At 31.5% G+C, this 18067-nt stretch overlaps 1 protein-coding gene across 3 annotated transcripts in view; it reads left to right on the plus strand.

Annotated features, from left to right (window-relative positions):
• The window catches only part of LOC100160065 (flocculation protein FLO11), a 42935-nt gene that overhangs the window by 22275 nt on the left and 2593 nt on the right, over window positions 1-18067 (plus strand). Inside the window, exons 2-16 of one of the 3 annotated variants that reach the window (XM_029487343.1) lie at window positions 8512-8569; window positions 10143-10346; window positions 10406-10665; window positions 10738-10862; window positions 10944-11073; window positions 11168-11353; window positions 12691-12819; window positions 12916-13043; window positions 13128-13297; window positions 13387-13776; window positions 13853-13967; window positions 14026-14142; window positions 14217-14549; window positions 14669-16295; window positions 16700-16883. In XM_029487343.1, coding sequence (XP_029343203.1) covers window positions 8512-8569; window positions 10143-10346; window positions 10406-10665; window positions 10738-10862; window positions 10944-11073; window positions 11168-11353; window positions 12691-12819; window positions 12916-13043; window positions 13128-13297; window positions 13387-13776; window positions 13853-13967; window positions 14026-14142; window positions 14217-14549; window positions 14669-16295; window positions 16700-16883 — 4156 coding nt within the window. Of the gene's footprint in view, window positions 1-8511; window positions 8570-10142; window positions 10347-10405; window positions 10666-10737; window positions 10863-10943; window positions 11074-11167; window positions 11354-12690; window positions 12820-12915; window positions 13298-13386; window positions 13777-13852; window positions 13968-14025; window positions 14143-14216; window positions 14550-14668; window positions 16296-16699; window positions 16884-18067 lie in introns of all 3 variants that reach the window. The other 2 variants (XM_029487342.1, XM_016807889.2) reach the window with 2 other exon arrangements.

Genomic DNA, 18067 nt, shown 5'->3' on the forward strand with positions numbered 1-18067 from the left:
GTACCGAGACGTTAGAGGTGAAATTCTTGGATCGTCTCGAGACGAACTGACGCGAAAGCATTTGCCAAGTACGTTCTCGTATGATCAAGAACGAAAGTTAGAGGTTCGAAGGCGATCAGATACCGCCCTAGTTCTAACTGTAAACGATGCCAGCTAGCGATCCGCCGGCGTTTCATTAACGACCCGGCGGGCAGCTTCCGGGAAACCGAAGCTTTTCGGTTCCGGGGGAAGTATGATTGCAAAGTTGAAACTTAAAGGAATTGACGGAAGGGCACCACCAGGAGTGGAGCCTGCGGCTTAATTTGACTCAACACGGGAAACCTCACCAGGCCCGGACACCGGAAAGATTGACAGATTGAGAGCTCTTTCTTGATTCGGTGGGTGGTGGTGCATGGCCGTTCTTAGTTGGTGGAGCGATCTGTCTGGTTAATTCCGATAACGAACGAGACTCTGTCCTGCTAACTAGGCGGGTAAACCCGGGTCGGCGTGTGCGCGGCGCTGGCGGTTTCGGCCGTCAGTGTATCAAGTTTCATAATAGGTCAATTCACTCTAATTGTTAAGCTAACGGCATAAAACGTGAACTGCTGAGCGTAAATTTGCTATGTTACGCGTCTATGTACAACATAGCAAAAACTGTTTTGCGCGGGACAACTTTTATCTTTCTGTATATTTGTAGTAGTGGCTCTAAAATTTCTGAACATATATATGGTGGAAAATTATCTATGCAACAGCACGCTGGAGCGTGCCCATATTATAGAAAACATAAATATAATAAAAGTTATTTGCTTCTAAACATTTGGTTTTTTTTGTTTTTTCATTTGCTTATAAAAATGATTGGATAGTGCTATTAAAAAAAGCACGCTGTTGCACAGATAAAGTTCTTCTTTACGTCTTGTGAAAATTTGGTAGTTCTACAACAAAATATGGTGCGAGAAAAGTTGTCCAGCGCAAAACAGTTTTTGCTATGTTGGACATTTGTAAGACGGAGACAACACATGCGGATGTGACATCCTCTTAAACAACAAGCTAAAAGATATTTCTGCGTTAGAAACTTTGAAATGAAAATTAATCAATCGATTGACGTATCTAATAATATGACAGATACCGGGACTTTGACGATATTAAAAAATAACGTAATATATTATATATATTTTATTTATATCTACCAGATATTTACGTGCTGGGAAAATGTTTGTTTCAAAGATTTCTACTTGATTGCGGTAACATATTCTAATAAATTTCAAGCAGATGACGTGTACTATTATTTTAATGTGTGCACATAATATAAGTACATTCATTTTATTATATTAATCTTAATAATCGTTAAAAAAAATTCTGTATTGACCGCGGTTGTGTCTGTCGTCGGCACTCGACGTATATACAAAACCATATAACAATATGGAATTATATGAATTTTTTTCGTTTTTTTTTTCTACCGTATACAGACATACGGTGTATGCGTTTAGCACAGAATCTGTATATCTAAATATCTGATATCTGCTGGTTGTAAAACGGACAAGACACTTAGACACGAATATAGTCATATAGATAAGATAGATTCACACTGTAAATATAAAATATACGCTCGGGACATACGTATATAGACATGATGGTTGTAAACGGTTTAAAAATGACATGAGCGGTGGTTTAGTGGCATTGTCCTTCGACAGAAAATATTGTTTTACGTAATTATCGAAAACTACTCTCCTTGCTCGGGGCGAGTCCTCCGGTAGCCACTATATATAGTTAGATGACCCATAAAGTTCATCAAATAATATGCGTTATAATACCGGCGGACATGCGTGTACCTACGCGTGTAGGAAATAATATATCGTGTATGACTATCGGAAAAGAAAAAACCTCGGTTCTATAATATTATAATACAATAATAATGGGAGCCTTTATATAGGCACACCTATATATTATAAGTGCATATACAGGCACGCACCTCTTTGTCATTACTTAAACATTTATTTACAATCTATACTGCAGTATTTCGTATTTGTGATGTATAATAAGTTATAGTTGATAACATAATCTTAAAATATTGTAACATGACAATAATTGGCAAAATAAAAATTAACGTTAATGTGCATGCGTACTCAATGGTAGGTATAGAGATACACCTGCAAAGATTATAATCGAAAGACTGGTTGCACAATACCTCTTATGTATAGACGAAATATTATAATGTATAATATAATAATGTAAAGGATTGATAACGACGTTGGACGGATACAACACACAAGAACTGAAGAACGTAATCATATTTCGTTATTACAATATAATACAGAAGTGTAATGCAGCAGTCTAAATAACATTATATGTTATACATTGTGTTTTCTATAATTTAATGTGACTGATCCGGAATGGAATCAGTGGTATAATATACATCTAAACCAAGTACCGCTTTAATGTCGAGTATTATAATGGGTACAGGTGGCAATGTGGTACCTATAGTTCTATTATATATATAATAGAAATTTACCATAGCACTATACAAAATTTACATTTTTATATAAATATCTAAATATATTAACGGATAGCGTATAGGTATCTAGTATCTCCATACGTCGTTCCCTCAATCAGCTCTTTAATAGCAATAGCGACCATCATTGGGACGAGTAAAATGTGCAGGGCCCGAAGATGGAGGGAGATAAATGATTTTCTATTGAAATTCGTGTTTAAGTTCAAATAACGTGAAAAATCGGTTATTTTGATTTCACCGCCGATGTGCTTGCAGAGGGCTGAAGCAAATACTTTAAAACGATAACACCAGAAGGCCATCGTTAATTTACTAGTGCCCCCCCCCCCCAAAAATAAAACCAGTGTTTTCCAAAAGTTCACCACTGGTCTAGCTCAATATTGAAACTTGAATGTAGGCTCAGTTAATTTTTGAATCATTTGACAAAAATATTAATTTTTTAAGTTATATAAAAATTAAAAGTTATTACTTCAAAAGATTCATGTTTTCATGATAATTTCTCTGATAACAAAAATCATAAAATTGTGTACCATCCGTCTATCCATTATAATTACAATTTCTGGTAGCACTGGTATAGACTAGTATAGGAGGGAAATATAAAATAATTGCTCACTACAAATTAAGACACCTTTCGGTATTATTATTTTGGATCTCTAGCTGGAGCTATACCTGTATGTAATCGGTTTCTTGTCACTCCTGCACTCTATGATTATTTATTCACATATATCTACACAAAACAACGATACAATAATAATAATAGTAATAATAATAATAATATGTATTATGACGTACACGTATTTGGAATTTATGCGTACAGGTATGTCAAAGCAGTAGTTAAACAAAATGTGCAATGTCAAAGTAGATATTTACCATAATTTATAACTTTCTTCAAACCAAATACCAATAATGGCAACACACTCCAGGCCAGTTTGATGAAAACAAACAAATTATATTATGTAAATACTCATAAATCGATTCTTTTGTTAAATTTATCTTTACACTTCCAACTGCTTTTAATTTTGTTTTAGCCATGAGTCATACAAAGTTCTTGATAGATCATTTACAACGCGATGGATTTAAATTTTAAATGTTAAAATAAATTAATATGTTCTTAATCAAACGGTCAAAAATAGTTGTATTTTATGAGTAATTTTAAATGGGTACACATTCCTTAAGCAGTTTTCAGAAATCATTAAAAAATATTAATATATATTATAGTAAGATTAAAATATATTAACAATAAGTCAAGGACAATCTCGGATAATAGGATTTTACTAATGGGTCTATGCGTATATTATTACACGTATGTATAATATTGAGAAAATAAATTGGGTAAAATAATGTGTAAATGTGTAATACATAGGTAATAGGTATTGTATTTTATAATTTATATAGATGGTATATTATTGTTTAGAAATATAGAAATTTAAACAAGAATAGTAAAGCGTTTAAAGCTTTTATGCAGTAAATATGAATATAGGTTAATGATATTGTAATTGATTGTCATTAAAAATAAATAAAAACAAATTTTGGAATGACAGTGAACGTTTATATTAACACGTTCTTAAAATTACTTTGATCGACACCGCAGGTCATTGAGAATACAATATCATAATATCTAAAATACCAATTGTTCTATTCAATTTTAAGTTCTGTAATATGCGTTTTTCTTAACGAAAATGTATAATACGTGTTGTGCAATTTGTTTCCAATTTGCACGAAAAAATGTAACCATATTTATTATAAATGCATATATTTTAACCGGTGAATAAACTAATAATAATATGGTAAATAACATCTGGCAACAACTATTTAGGTACTTTTAAAAACCAAAAGACTAACTAACTATAAGCTCGCAATTGCGAGCGGTAAGTTACGTATAGTTACAATAATCATAATTTATGTTTATGAGTTTATGACTTAATATGTGATCGTTAGATGTATAATATATACCTACAGCGTATAGTTTCTGTTGAAATTCAGTGCTTAAAAATATTTATATATATATTTACGTATACGTATATAGGCATCGCGAATTCCTGCACAGCATTACCTACGCGCTGCAAATGAAAATTAACTTCCTGACACAATTACCATTATATAATGTTAATTTGTAATCCATCCTGTCTCTAGCGGTGATTTCCAAGTGAATCAACGCACTTAACGAGTGTTATGCGTGTCCAATGAGTCTTCCTTCTGTCATGTCGTCGACACTGCGCGTATATATATATAATACAAATATACAATTACCGCACAGTCTGTAAAAAAAAACCGACAACAACTCGCCAATTAATATAGGTTCCTATTGTATACATAGGGAAATTAATAATAAAATGTGCGAGGTGATATTTTTTTCATTTTATAATAGTTTTCAAAAGACAATCTTACTCAACTATATGTCTATATATATAACAAACACACAACCACACACACGTGTATGGCGTGTCTATAATAATAGTATACATCACTCGCGCGTTTACATGTAACAATCATAGTAAACAACTTGCAATTCACGTTGGATCAGTTTTCGTAAATCTGACCAAGGACGTCGGGATGAACGATTCACCACCACCAGCGAGTGCCATTTTTTACAGAGCGAAACAACAATAATATAATATTAAGTAGGTTCTTATTATAGTTATTATAACATACGAGTTCGTTGTTGTAAATCGGCGAATCGAATAAGTGTAGTTCTTCGATTTTCATCGCCGACAGTGGCAGACGCGTTGAAGTATAATAATATATATTATACTCGTATGACGAACGTGCACGAAACGATAATAGTATGCATAATATATAAAAACTTAGGACTTACGCTATGCATGACTAATGAGCAATAATAATTTCGCAAATAATGATCCGTCACTGATGGCGCGGCAATCTCCGAGCAGAGACTTTTCGATATCATATTATTATATTTAGAACATTTGTCGATACGAACAATAATTATATAACTTGGATTATGCGTTTATAGCTAAATTAGATTTTCTACGAGAATTGTAATATAATAAGCAGCGTAGACTTGTTTGACTCCTGCAGGTTTACGATCTTGGCAAAATTTAAAATATGAATTATAGATACGTAAGTATAAAGATTTCTCTTTTATTCCGTATAAAATAATACTGCAAAGTTCATAAAAACGTAATAACATCTGGAGATCGAAACTCTCTTATAAAATAAGGATTATTAATTTCAATTTTCAACAAGCGAATATATTTAATAACATTTATTCTGCAACAAAATAATAATAATACGTTTGGTCCTCACTATAGTATATCCTCACACAATGCTGGTTAAAACGTACACACAAAATACAAGACAATATTTCAAACTTTCAAATGTAGTTCATTTTCACAATAACCTGCATGCGCGTTGCCACATATTTCGTAAAAATTTCAAATTTGTTTTGTTTTGTGTATGTACCTACTATAATGAATTCTCACATGCGTGTTGTTATAGTTTCTACCAAAATTATTTCACCCGAGTACAACTACAGTATTAGGTTTCTTTACCTAAGTAGGTATTCTTTGTTGGTCGTAGCGTTTCGGAAAATATAAACAGACTTTCGTTTCACTTCCTCGCGCCATTTTTCCACATACCTACCTCGATGGTTTTCTACATGTGCCTGCGCAGTCTATAGCTATTGGTTTAAACGTGAGAACGGAACTGGTAACGCAAATCCCATAGGTATAATATTATAATATTAGATATTATGTTATCCACTCAAAATATTGTACGTATTATTATTTTACTGCAATATATTATGTGGCGTATAACTTGGACATCAAACTTCGTTTAGTATTTTACATTGAGTAACACGCACAGACACATTACAATTTGTCCAAAGTTATATCTGAACCTGCGTCCTGCAGAGGTTACACACAAAAAAAAAATAATACACGTACTATATATTATATTATTATGATATTGTCAAAATATTATTACTTATAACTACTTATTATTTCGTTTGTCTTCGCAACAATTACCGCGCGAAACTATGAAATAAATCTAAAAAGTACATAATCGTAACAAAACGCGTATCATCAGATCTCGCGCGTGAGAATCGGATTAATCTAGTGAAACCATACTACGCAATACGCATAATAACATCATATAATATAATAATATTACAGCGAGAACAATAGTTCTGCAGAAGGCACACGTAAGAGAGCGATATAAATATTATAATAATATAATATATATATATATATAAGACGTAAACTACGCAGTCACATCACACGCGTATACAGGCTAATTTGTATTCAACCGGTTAAAAGGGCATATACCTACCCACTTCGGTGCACTTTACAGCTTGTATAAAGACCATACTAAGTCGCCGGTTAGGCCTCAGCACGAGTATTATATACATAATGTATACAATATAATATTTAATATAATACAACATATTTTATATACATATTATTATACCTGCACGGGATCGTTGAACACGTCATCACAATTATAAGTTCATAACGTATTTCCGGTCATCTACATGACACTATACAGTATACCTATATGTAAAGGTATGAGAGTCGGAGAGCGATTATCAGAGATGCGTTTACGCGTTCTGCGCACGTCATAGGTAAAATTTAAATATTAATAACCCCCATTTTGTGCACCAATATATCTATATGAACGGTTTAAGGATAAAGGATTGTCCGAGCTAGGGTGGGAAGAAGGTCGTTGATATCTCGGTAGTTTCTTAACGAGAGAAAAAACCCGCGCAACGCCTTCGGCTTTCACTATTTATTCATTGGCCTATACAGCGGTGAGAAAAACGAAATAATAATATCTCAACTAAAAACACACTGTGACAACAAGACACTTAATTCGATCGTTTAACGCGAAAAAAAAAAAATAATATAATTATTAAATTATAAAAAACCACCATAGATTCGTGTTTCGGTATAATTATAATCTATATTTTTTTAACATCGCGATAATATGTATTTACCGCCACTACGCCTTCTCCGTCGTCGGTACGGTTTTATTGTGGTGAAGATTATACGATTTTGCGCCTCTAACTAGGCTATAGGTATAATGGTATATATTATAGGTACCTACAGCGATTTTGTAACGCTGATAGATCGGTTCAATATTATAGAAAAAAATATTCGAATATATGACAATATGACATAGGTATTAATAAGAGTGAAATGCATATCATACTATATAGGTGTACTGCCTATATTTATATGACATATTTATAACGGGTGTAAACGCCTACCTTCCGATCATGACGAGACATCAAAATATGAAATATTATCGTATACGATTATATATTATATTATAATATGTATACAACGAAGACAAAGTTTCGACTCGTCATAACCACATAATTTTATAATAATACCATCATAACATAATATATTATACACATAAACATTAAGCGTTAGATTCATTTTCCGCTCCCCTCGTTATTATTGCCCACCCCTCCCACTGTATTTAGCAATAAACATTATGCATATTTTTTTCTCCACACCAGACCATATAAAATATGTTATAAGGAAATAAGTATATCGATACTGGATACCTTCACATACATATCGGTACCTACGCAGATTGGTTACTATCATAATGCAACGTAGTCGTTATTATTCAGCGAATTTGGATCGTTTTGAACGACGTCGATACATAATACATATAACGCGCACAATGGGTGTTTTATTTGTGCCCGCGAGCACACACACGCTCGCGAGTATGCAAATTCAAATTTTTATCCTATAAAATATTAAAGTCATAAACGTAGAGATTAGACACGGTCTTGTCATGGTCTCGCATTATGTGATTTACCGACACATGATCTATATATATTGCGTTGGTTTGATGTTACGTAAATATTGTTCATTGAATAACTGTTGAAAACATATTTTTGGTGATGACTTTTTACGATTTGCCTATACAGTAGTTATGGTTTATACAAAAATATTATAGTTATATAGGTATTATAACTAAATAACATTATACGTTACATATAACATTATTATATTCATACTAACGGCATAATATGTATATTTCTGTTTCAGATGCAATTTTTGCCATGGCTGTTAATATTTGGGTCAATTATTATATCTGACGCCGAACGTAAGTGTATAAATGCGTCATTCAACCGTGTGGATTTTGCTTGATAAAGCTCTATTGTACAATATATTTAATAATAATATATTGTATTAATTATATCATAATCGATTGAGATATTATCGCTAGCTTTTAATTTCTATTCATATACATAATATGCTTAGCAACCGTAAGATGATCGTCGACTGATTTTATCATCTTCAAATTTTCAAATGCTTTCAACATGTTTATCTCTTCTCAATTTCCCCTGCTCACTTATATTCTTGAACACACCTTCAACAATTTATTTTTAATTACAGTTCTCTTTGTAGAATCTTTAAAATCTTATTGACTGCCATTGTCATATTTCCTTAACTTAAAGTTCGTATAACATAATGCTGATCAAACTACAGGATAACTAACAACCCATCATTTAATAAACAAGATAATTGTTTGTTCAATGTTATTCTAGCTAATAAGTATTACAATTTTTAATTAAGTAGGTACTTTTGCAATTTAAATTTATCTCCGTTGCAAATAACGAAAAAAAAAATGTTTTTTAAATAGCGAGTAGACTCGAAATAAAACTACTTCATCTGGTCTAGTTTTCCTCTTTATAACTATAATATAATAATATATACATATATACTCCTAACAATTGACAAATAATAAAACGCTATGCAAAAAGTAATTTAATGATATCATTTATAATCAAGCATCAAAAAAGTTTTTATTTTTACTTTTTGGAAATAAACACGGTAATATATTATGATATCATCGTTAAGGAGATATTGACATATCGTGTATTGTACATAGTAACTGTCGTATCTTATTTAAAATTGTTATTGACATTCCATGTGTTAATATACATTAAATTGTATTTATATAGTTATATAGTTATATAATATATATATATATATATTATATATATGTTTATAATAATATACTTGTGAGTTGTGTTACAATAATTGTCCCGTCTTACAAGTTACAACTTTAAATTGTTGAATCATACATTCGTATTTATTACGCAGTCCATAGCTGGGCATCAGTTGGTGTTATTTTATGTCAAAAAATATATTATTACATATTTATTGCGAAATATAATTTAGATTCAGGGTGTGTGTGTGTGTGTGTGTTTTTTTTTACTATCGGAAAATCGCATTTAACTATTTAAGTTCAACGGTCTGCAAGACCTTGAGAAGCCCAGTCGACATGATCTGCATTCTATATTATTTGCATCACGTTTTCATAGACTACAATAACCTTGGCCCGTCTACCATTGTAATATCGAACGAAAACAATACATTTGAACGCTTCCACAAAGTTTCGGAAACAATTTAACGAGTTATTAACAATATTAAACTTAAACACCGCTGTGTAAGTCAGGTCTTACAGGTCATCGTGGCTACTGTTAGTAGCAACAGTTGCCGTTGCTGCGTGAGATTCCAGTCACGTTAAATATTTTGATTGTTTGGTTTGTTTGTAGTATTTACGCATTGTATAAAACTTGCGTGAATATCCGTTTGGTTCTTAATCGCAAGGACGAAATAGTTTTTTTTTTTTTTTATAACGGGGTTATGTAATGCATTACAATTTTCAGATGATATACAAAAACGAGAATCATCTAATCAAAAGAAGGTGGTGTGTTACTACACGAACTGGAGTGTATACAGGCCAGGGACGGCCAAGTTTTCGCCGCAAAACATTAACCCGTACTTGTGTACGCATTTGATATACGCGTTCGGCGGTCTGGACAAGGAAAATGGCCTGCGTCCTTATGATAAATATCAAGATATTGAACAAGGTAAATGTTGTCAACTGTGTGTCGTTTTTGTTTTTATTGACCTGATTGGTTTTCAACAGGTGGTTACGCCAAATTTAACGGACTGAAGACTTATAACAAAAATCTCAAAACGCTTCTGGCAATTGGAGGGTGGAATGAAGGTTCCGCTAGGTTCTCGAAATTGGTAGACGACGAGGATAAAAGAAAAGAATTCGTGAAAAATGTTATTAAATTTCTCAGACAAAATAATTTTGATGGCCTTGACTTGGATTGGGAGTATCCAGCCTATAGGGATGGTAGTAAGCCCAGTGATAAAGAAAACTATGCGTCCTTAGTAAAGGTGAATATATTGTATTACATTTGGTTTAATCCACGTATGAAATATTTCATTTATTTTTGTTTTAACATAAAGGAATTGCGAGAAGAGTTTAATAGAGAATCATCAAAAACTGGCCGATCTAGGTTGCTTCTGACCATGGCAGTTCCAGCTGGTATCGAGTACATAGATAAGGGATATGACATTCCTGAACTAAATAAGTGAGAACATGGTTTACATTCTTACTTTGTACTTTAATTTTTGTCAATTTTATGTTGAATTTATATTATTATTTTTAATAGGCATTTGGACTTTATGAATTTACTGACATACGATTATCATTCATCGTTTGAACCAGCAGTGAATCACCATTCTCCCCTCTACCCCTTGGAAGAAGATTCAGAATATAACTTTGACGCAAAACTTAATATAGTAATTTGGACTTTGTTTTTAATTATATAAATGCTAACTATTATTTACTTACAATAACTTTTATTATAATTATTATATCTTTATAAAAATATAGGATCATACAATCAAACATTATCTTGCTTCTGGAGCCGATAAAGAAAAACTGGTCCTTGGTATTCCAACTTACGGTAGATCGTATACACTTTTTAATAGAGAGAGTAAAGACATAGGAGCTCCATCAGATGGTCCTGGGGAAAAAGGAGAAGCCACTAGAGAAAAAGGATACTTGGCCTACTATGAGGTATGGATGAAAATATAACATTCTTAAAATATGATTTTCAGTTGCCTAAGATATATTTATAGGCCTCTGGTTAATATTCATGTATATATACAGAATTGGTGACTATGTTTTTCAATTTTCCCAAAATATTAGTTATTAGATATTAACACACGAAAACGAGAAAACAAAGTTGCAAATATTGTATAAATTGTATTCGTATAATACACAGAGTAAAGTGCAAACGATATGTACTCATAGCATTTTTGCGAAAGGTTTAAATAGTATACTAAAAATAAATATTTATCAAATATTCAAACTTCTAATCATTATAATTTATACTGAATAAATACAAGCAGTATATTAACACATTCATATCACATGATATTAGTCTGTTAGGTAGGACTAAAATATATTATACATATATTGTATAGTAAAAGCAGTTAAACAGGTGCATATTTTATTCTTCAAAGTTTCAAACACTATGACAAAAATTGAAAATTTAGATGTTTTTAATAGAACTGACAATACAACACTATTTATAACATTGAATTGTTATTATTATATTGTATCGTATTAATTATTATTTTATCATTAATTATATTATCTAACATTAGTCGGCTCTTTTCTTTAATTAAAACAATAATATGTTTTCAAATTACCAATAACATAAATATTACAATTTAATTATTTATATCATAGTAATATATTATGCAAGGTGAAACATAAAGACTTGACAAATGAAATTACTTTTTTCCTTATCAATATTTAAACATATATTTTTTTTATATATTTAGTATAAATATATAATTTATAGACGCTCGCGTTTCAAATATCTACAGTATACATTTTTTTTATGTTTACTGAAAATAAAATTTCAAAATAGCCAATTTTTAAATATAATTTTTGGCAAATGTTGACAGTAAAAACGTTTATTTGTTAAGTAGATAGTTTAATTTTTACAATTATTTTTAAATATCAATATTTTTTGGAGTAAATTAATTTAAAACGTAATAAATATTTTCAAAATATTCTTTTCGGGAATTTTCTGACAAGTATATTTCTTTAACTATTTACTATTCACACAATTTTCATATAATTTTTGTAGCATTCAATATGTAATTAACATATGATTTAAATAAAAACTTATAAAATGTCTATTTATTTTAACTGATTATTATGAGCAATCAGATACCTATGTTTGTGGCAACCGTTATATATTTATAAAATTATGTCAGTGCCCTCTGCCCAATGTTAATATATCATATATATGGAAACATGAAATATTTTTCTAATATCTTGTCATGTATATAAAATAACACAATAATACATATGCGGGTATAATGTTTTACTTTTACTAGATTTGTGGAAATTTGAAAAAAGATGATTCCTGGACTATCGAACAACCAAAACCAAAAGCAATGGGACCTTATGCATACAAAGATAATCAATGGGTTGGATATGACGACGAAGAATTTGTTAAATTAAAGGTATGATTGAATGTAGAAAACATTACTATTGTCTATTATTATATATTACTTTTATTGTTAGCAAATACGATTTAATTATAATGCGTTTTTAATTAGGCTAAATATGTAAATGAAAACGATTTGGGAGGTATAATGTTTTGGTCAATTGACAATGATGACTTTAGAGGAAGTTGTCATAGTAGACCATATCCACTAATTGAAGCAGGCAAAGAAGCTCTACTTGGGTATGTATCATACAAATATGATGTATACAATTATTCATATGATAAAAATAATATATATTTTAATTCTATACAAATACATTTTAGTGATTCGAAAGTAGCACCAAGTCAAGGAAAAGAAACAAAAACTACCTTATCAAAATCCCGACCAAAACCAAGACCAGTGGCAAGAACTACTACTACATCAGCTCCACAAGAAAAGTCTGATGTGTCTACAACTACTCCAGAACCACCTACTACACCTGATACCGGAACTGGTAAGTTTAATAACTGGTTAGTTATTTAAAATTATACATTTTTATAATTATATGTATGTTAACCGTAAATAAACATCTTTGTTTTAAAGATTTTACCTGTAAGGATGAAGGATTCTTTCCACATCCACGTGAATGCAAAAAGTATTTTTGGTGTTTGGACAGCGGTCCATCAAATTTAGGAATTGTAGCTCATCAATTTACATGTCCTTCTGGATTAGTGTTCAACAAAATATCAGATTCTTGTGATTACACTAGAAACGTTGTCTGTAAAGATAAGAAAACTTCTGATACAACAACCACAACTACAACAACAACAACAACACCCAAACCAATTAAATCTGGGATAAAAACCACTACTACTACAACTACCACATCAACAACTCAGACTCCAGAAGTAGAAGATGACAGTGAAGACGAGTTTGAGGAAGAAGAAGATCCTAAAGAAATAAAACAATTGATAACTTTGATTAAGAAATTAGGTATTTATACAATTAGTTAAAAATGTCCATGGTTTATTGCAAGTTAGGACTTCTGTTAATAATTATATTTATATAGGTGGTGTGGCAGAGTTAGAAAAACAACTTAATATTAAGGATGGGTCAACTGAAGTAACAACTCCAGCAATAAGCAAATCACTTTATAATAAAGTTTTAAAATTACCTCCCAATAGGTAAATTATATCTTATAATGAATGTAGTTTATTTTTAAAAAAATAATTAATTATGCAGGTTTCAGTCCTCGTACATAAATGGACCTGGTCCCCAAAGTGAAGGGTTGGACAAAAAAGATGATAGTATAGATTATAAGAAAGACAAACCTCAATATGTCACAATTAGACGTCAAAGGTTTGTATTTTGATATGCCAATTAAATAGAACTTAATATTAATTGTTTTTGAACAATAACATTACCTATTTCAGGCCTTCTAAAGATGTAGTTGATAACATCAAAGAATCAGAAGAAGAGGATATTCCTACTGATGCAACTACTGAAAGATTCAAGCCAACATATAAAACAGTTGATAGAACCCGATTCCGTGATTTAGGAGAAGTAGCTGATGAAAATTCTGAAAGTGATTCATTGCCCAAGTATACCACAATTAGTCGGACTAAATCATCAGAAAGTAATCCCGAAGAAACAACGAGTCCAAAATATGTTACTTTGCGTAGACAGAGACCAACTAACAAAGAAGATGAAATAAGTGATGAAGAAATCACTCCAGTTGCAGTATCATCTACATCACAAGCACCAAGGTATATCACACAATCGTAAAATATTAAAACATAACATTATTTATTGTGTGTTATAAATATATGTATAGGTATATATATTATTATATAGCCATTAGCCAATTAATCATGATATATTTTAGGTATGTTTCATTATTAAGGCAAAGAAGTACAACCACTACTACAACACCCGATGATAGATTGATTGAAACAACCACGAAAGATAATGTTGAAGAACCGAGAGAAAATAAAAATACTAAGGTGAGTCAAATGACTTTAACAACAGAGTCTAGCATAATTAGCACCATCTTATTCAATACTGAACCATTTACCGAGACAATCGCAACAACCGTATACGTTCCTACATTTACTACTGCAAAAAATAGTGAGACTTCAAAAATTCTAACATTAATTACTGAAAAAATGAGTGATACGTCAAGTACAGCCAAAGCCCCAGTGTCAATTGATTCAACCATAAATAATAGTATAAGTACTACAAAAGCACCAACATCGACTGTCACTAATGTTGTTACATCTATATATGAAGCTGCTACAGAAAGGCAAAGAGTTCGTGTAAAAAATATTCAAAACTTTTTATTAGAGCATAAAAAAACTGAACCAGTTACTCAATCAGTCACACACACTACAACTCCACTAACTACTACTTTATCTACAACAATGGAAAATATAGCTCCAGTTGAAGAACCAACTCAGAAATCAATACTTAAAGGTAGATTTGGAGGTCCTGTACATTTCAGACCAACTCTAAGAAAATTAATAGGCATTCCAGAAAACAATGGAACGACAACAGAGAAATTCATTGAAGCAACGACAGAAAAAATAGTTGAAAGTACTACCGAGAAAAAAAATCGTTTAAATAAATATACTAACAGATTTATCAGACCAGCTAGTAATTTTAGTACAGAAAATATAAGTACCACTAGTAAAATATTTGTAACATCAACTACTGAAAGCACGTCAGAATCAAGTACGAGGCAAATTAATAGATTTAGACAAACAACTAGCAGTGCCACAGACAAACAACTACCGTTAACTAGAAAGTTTGTAGCTAGATACAGACAAAGAACAACAGAGTTACCAGTGATAAACAATACTGAAGTACAAGAAGTACAAAGGTCACGATTTTTTAGAAGCCGTAGACCAATTTCTTCTACCACAACTACAACAGAAGAAACAATAACAGAACTATTAAATGTTGAAGAAAATGCAGATAATGTTCGTTATGAAACGACACCATACACTCCTACTACAATGCATGTCCCAACTACAAACGTCGAAGAAATTTCGACAAACGATGAGGAAATAAAAAAAACAACAATCGATAGTTTTGAGCCAATAAAATACAGTACAACTGAAATTACAACAATAATACAGCCAATCACTAATAAAATAACCAAGTCTTTCAGAGGATCCGTGCGAGCAAACGACGGATTTCAGGATAGTAATATTGATAAATCACGATCTCCGTCATTAGGCAGACAAAATTCAAGATTTTTAAAAGAGGAACAAAAAATATTATTTATTAGAGTTATGCCTTCGCCAGATGGACGATCTCAAAATGAGTTTACGTCAAATCCTGTCAAAAATATAACTAGAAATCGGGGTAGAGTCAGAGCATATGATTCTCTAGAACTTAATACTCTGACCGATGAGTTGACGAATGAAGACCGACCAAATGAGCTGTTCAGAGGAAGTGAAACAAAATTCAGACCAACAACAACTTCTACCACCACTGAATCGACAGAAGAGGTATGAATGAAATTTGCATAACAAGTTAAAACAACTAAAACGAATCCATCGGTCGGGCGCACGAAAGCTACTAATAAAATATACTACCTCATTAATATGAATTACGAATGTGTAAATGTTGTGGTCGCTGGTGAACTGATGACTGCTGCATGATTAAATCTAAACTGGAAAAATTATTCTGGTCTAACAAGAACCATACTGACGATTAAAAATCGGTGGAAATAAGTTGCATGATAAAATAAAGACAGGTACGAATGGTTCGAGCATCCGCTACGCCACTGCATTGCATCCTAAGCTTCCCATCCACTAATAAACATAAATGCTAACATACTCATATTATTTCTACTGTACTTAGCAATAAATTATTACAATAGTGTTATTAAGTTTTATGAATATTTTTTAAGATTCAAAAAGACAGAATTCGTCAACGAATTACAAGACCGGTTCAACGTTCAACGACAACAACAACTACTACCGAGGAATCACCACCAAGTTCATCTGCAACAGAATCATATTCGTCAAAAGTAAATCGAAGGAGAAAATTTAGGCCCGAATATACAACTACTTCAACTTCAAGCTACGAAGAAGGTATGTATTAATGTTTATAAGATTTTATTAATATTTAATCAGGTATAAATTACGTAAAAATATAGCTAGATAATTTTACCTAATTACAAAAAATCTGATTCCTAATCAGTTGACAGTTCAATAATAAATAAGATTGTCTTAAAGTCAAATATAAAAAGTTATACATTATATTATATACCTAATAAATACTATAAGTTACATTAATTTTATTTTTATTACTACCAAAAGTTACTGTAAGTTATAGTTGGGGTAATCATTTGAGCGCACGGCAGTGCGCCAGGCCAAGTTACAGCAATGCCAGTGTATCTTTACACGAACCAATTCGCCCAGTTTTTCTAACCCATATATCTCTGTTTCCTCTTAAGATAAACTTTTGAAATTTTTTTTTTTTTTTTTTTATTTATTTGAAGAAATCTACAATCTATACATGCTTTTTGTACAATAAGTAGGTTTGATATATGAAAGGTAAAATATGATATGAGTAGTTAGATTAGGGAAGATACCCAGTGGTAACACCCTGTGACATGAATAACGAAACTTTTGAAATTTAAAACACAGATTAATCTCGAGTAGCTAAGGACGCTGTAAGAAAATGAGCCCTTAGTATTGGGCCATTTCAAAATGGGAGGATTTCAAAATTTGCAATTTTGTTACTGACTCACTGACTGACTGATCATCAAAATTATAAGACACTTCCCGTATAGGTAGAAACGTGAAATTTGGCACAAAGGTAGGTCTTACAGTGTAACTAAAGGGAAAAATCTAAAAATTGAATTTTTTTTCTCCAGAGTGTGTATTTCTAAACGTATGAAGTGGCGCACTTAGCACGCATAAACGTTTACTTTCAAACAGCGTTATACAATATGGTAATAAGAAATTGTTTGTAGTTGACTTATATATATTTATAAAACATAATCACGTTTTCGTACATTTATTTTATTCAAATACAAAATATAAACAGACATTCCATCTAAAAAGTCTCGACGACGAAAAATAAAAGACCGTACTTGGGTATCTTTGCCTGGTATTGACAACGCTCAAGAGTCCAATTTCTCAGCTCCTCAACAGAAACCCAAACGGTCTTACAAGAGAAAATCTACGACGTATAAAAAAATAAATTTAAAAAAAAAAATAAATAAATAATAACACACGTCGTCCACGACGCTGGAGCCCGCAAAAATAAA

Source organism: Acyrthosiphon pisum, chromosome A1 (assembly GCF_005508785.2).
Source record: "Acyrthosiphon pisum isolate AL4f chromosome A1, pea_aphid_22Mar2018_4r6ur, whole genome shotgun sequence".
Lineage (NCBI taxonomy): Eukaryota > Metazoa > Arthropoda > Insecta > Hemiptera > Aphididae > Acyrthosiphon > Acyrthosiphon pisum.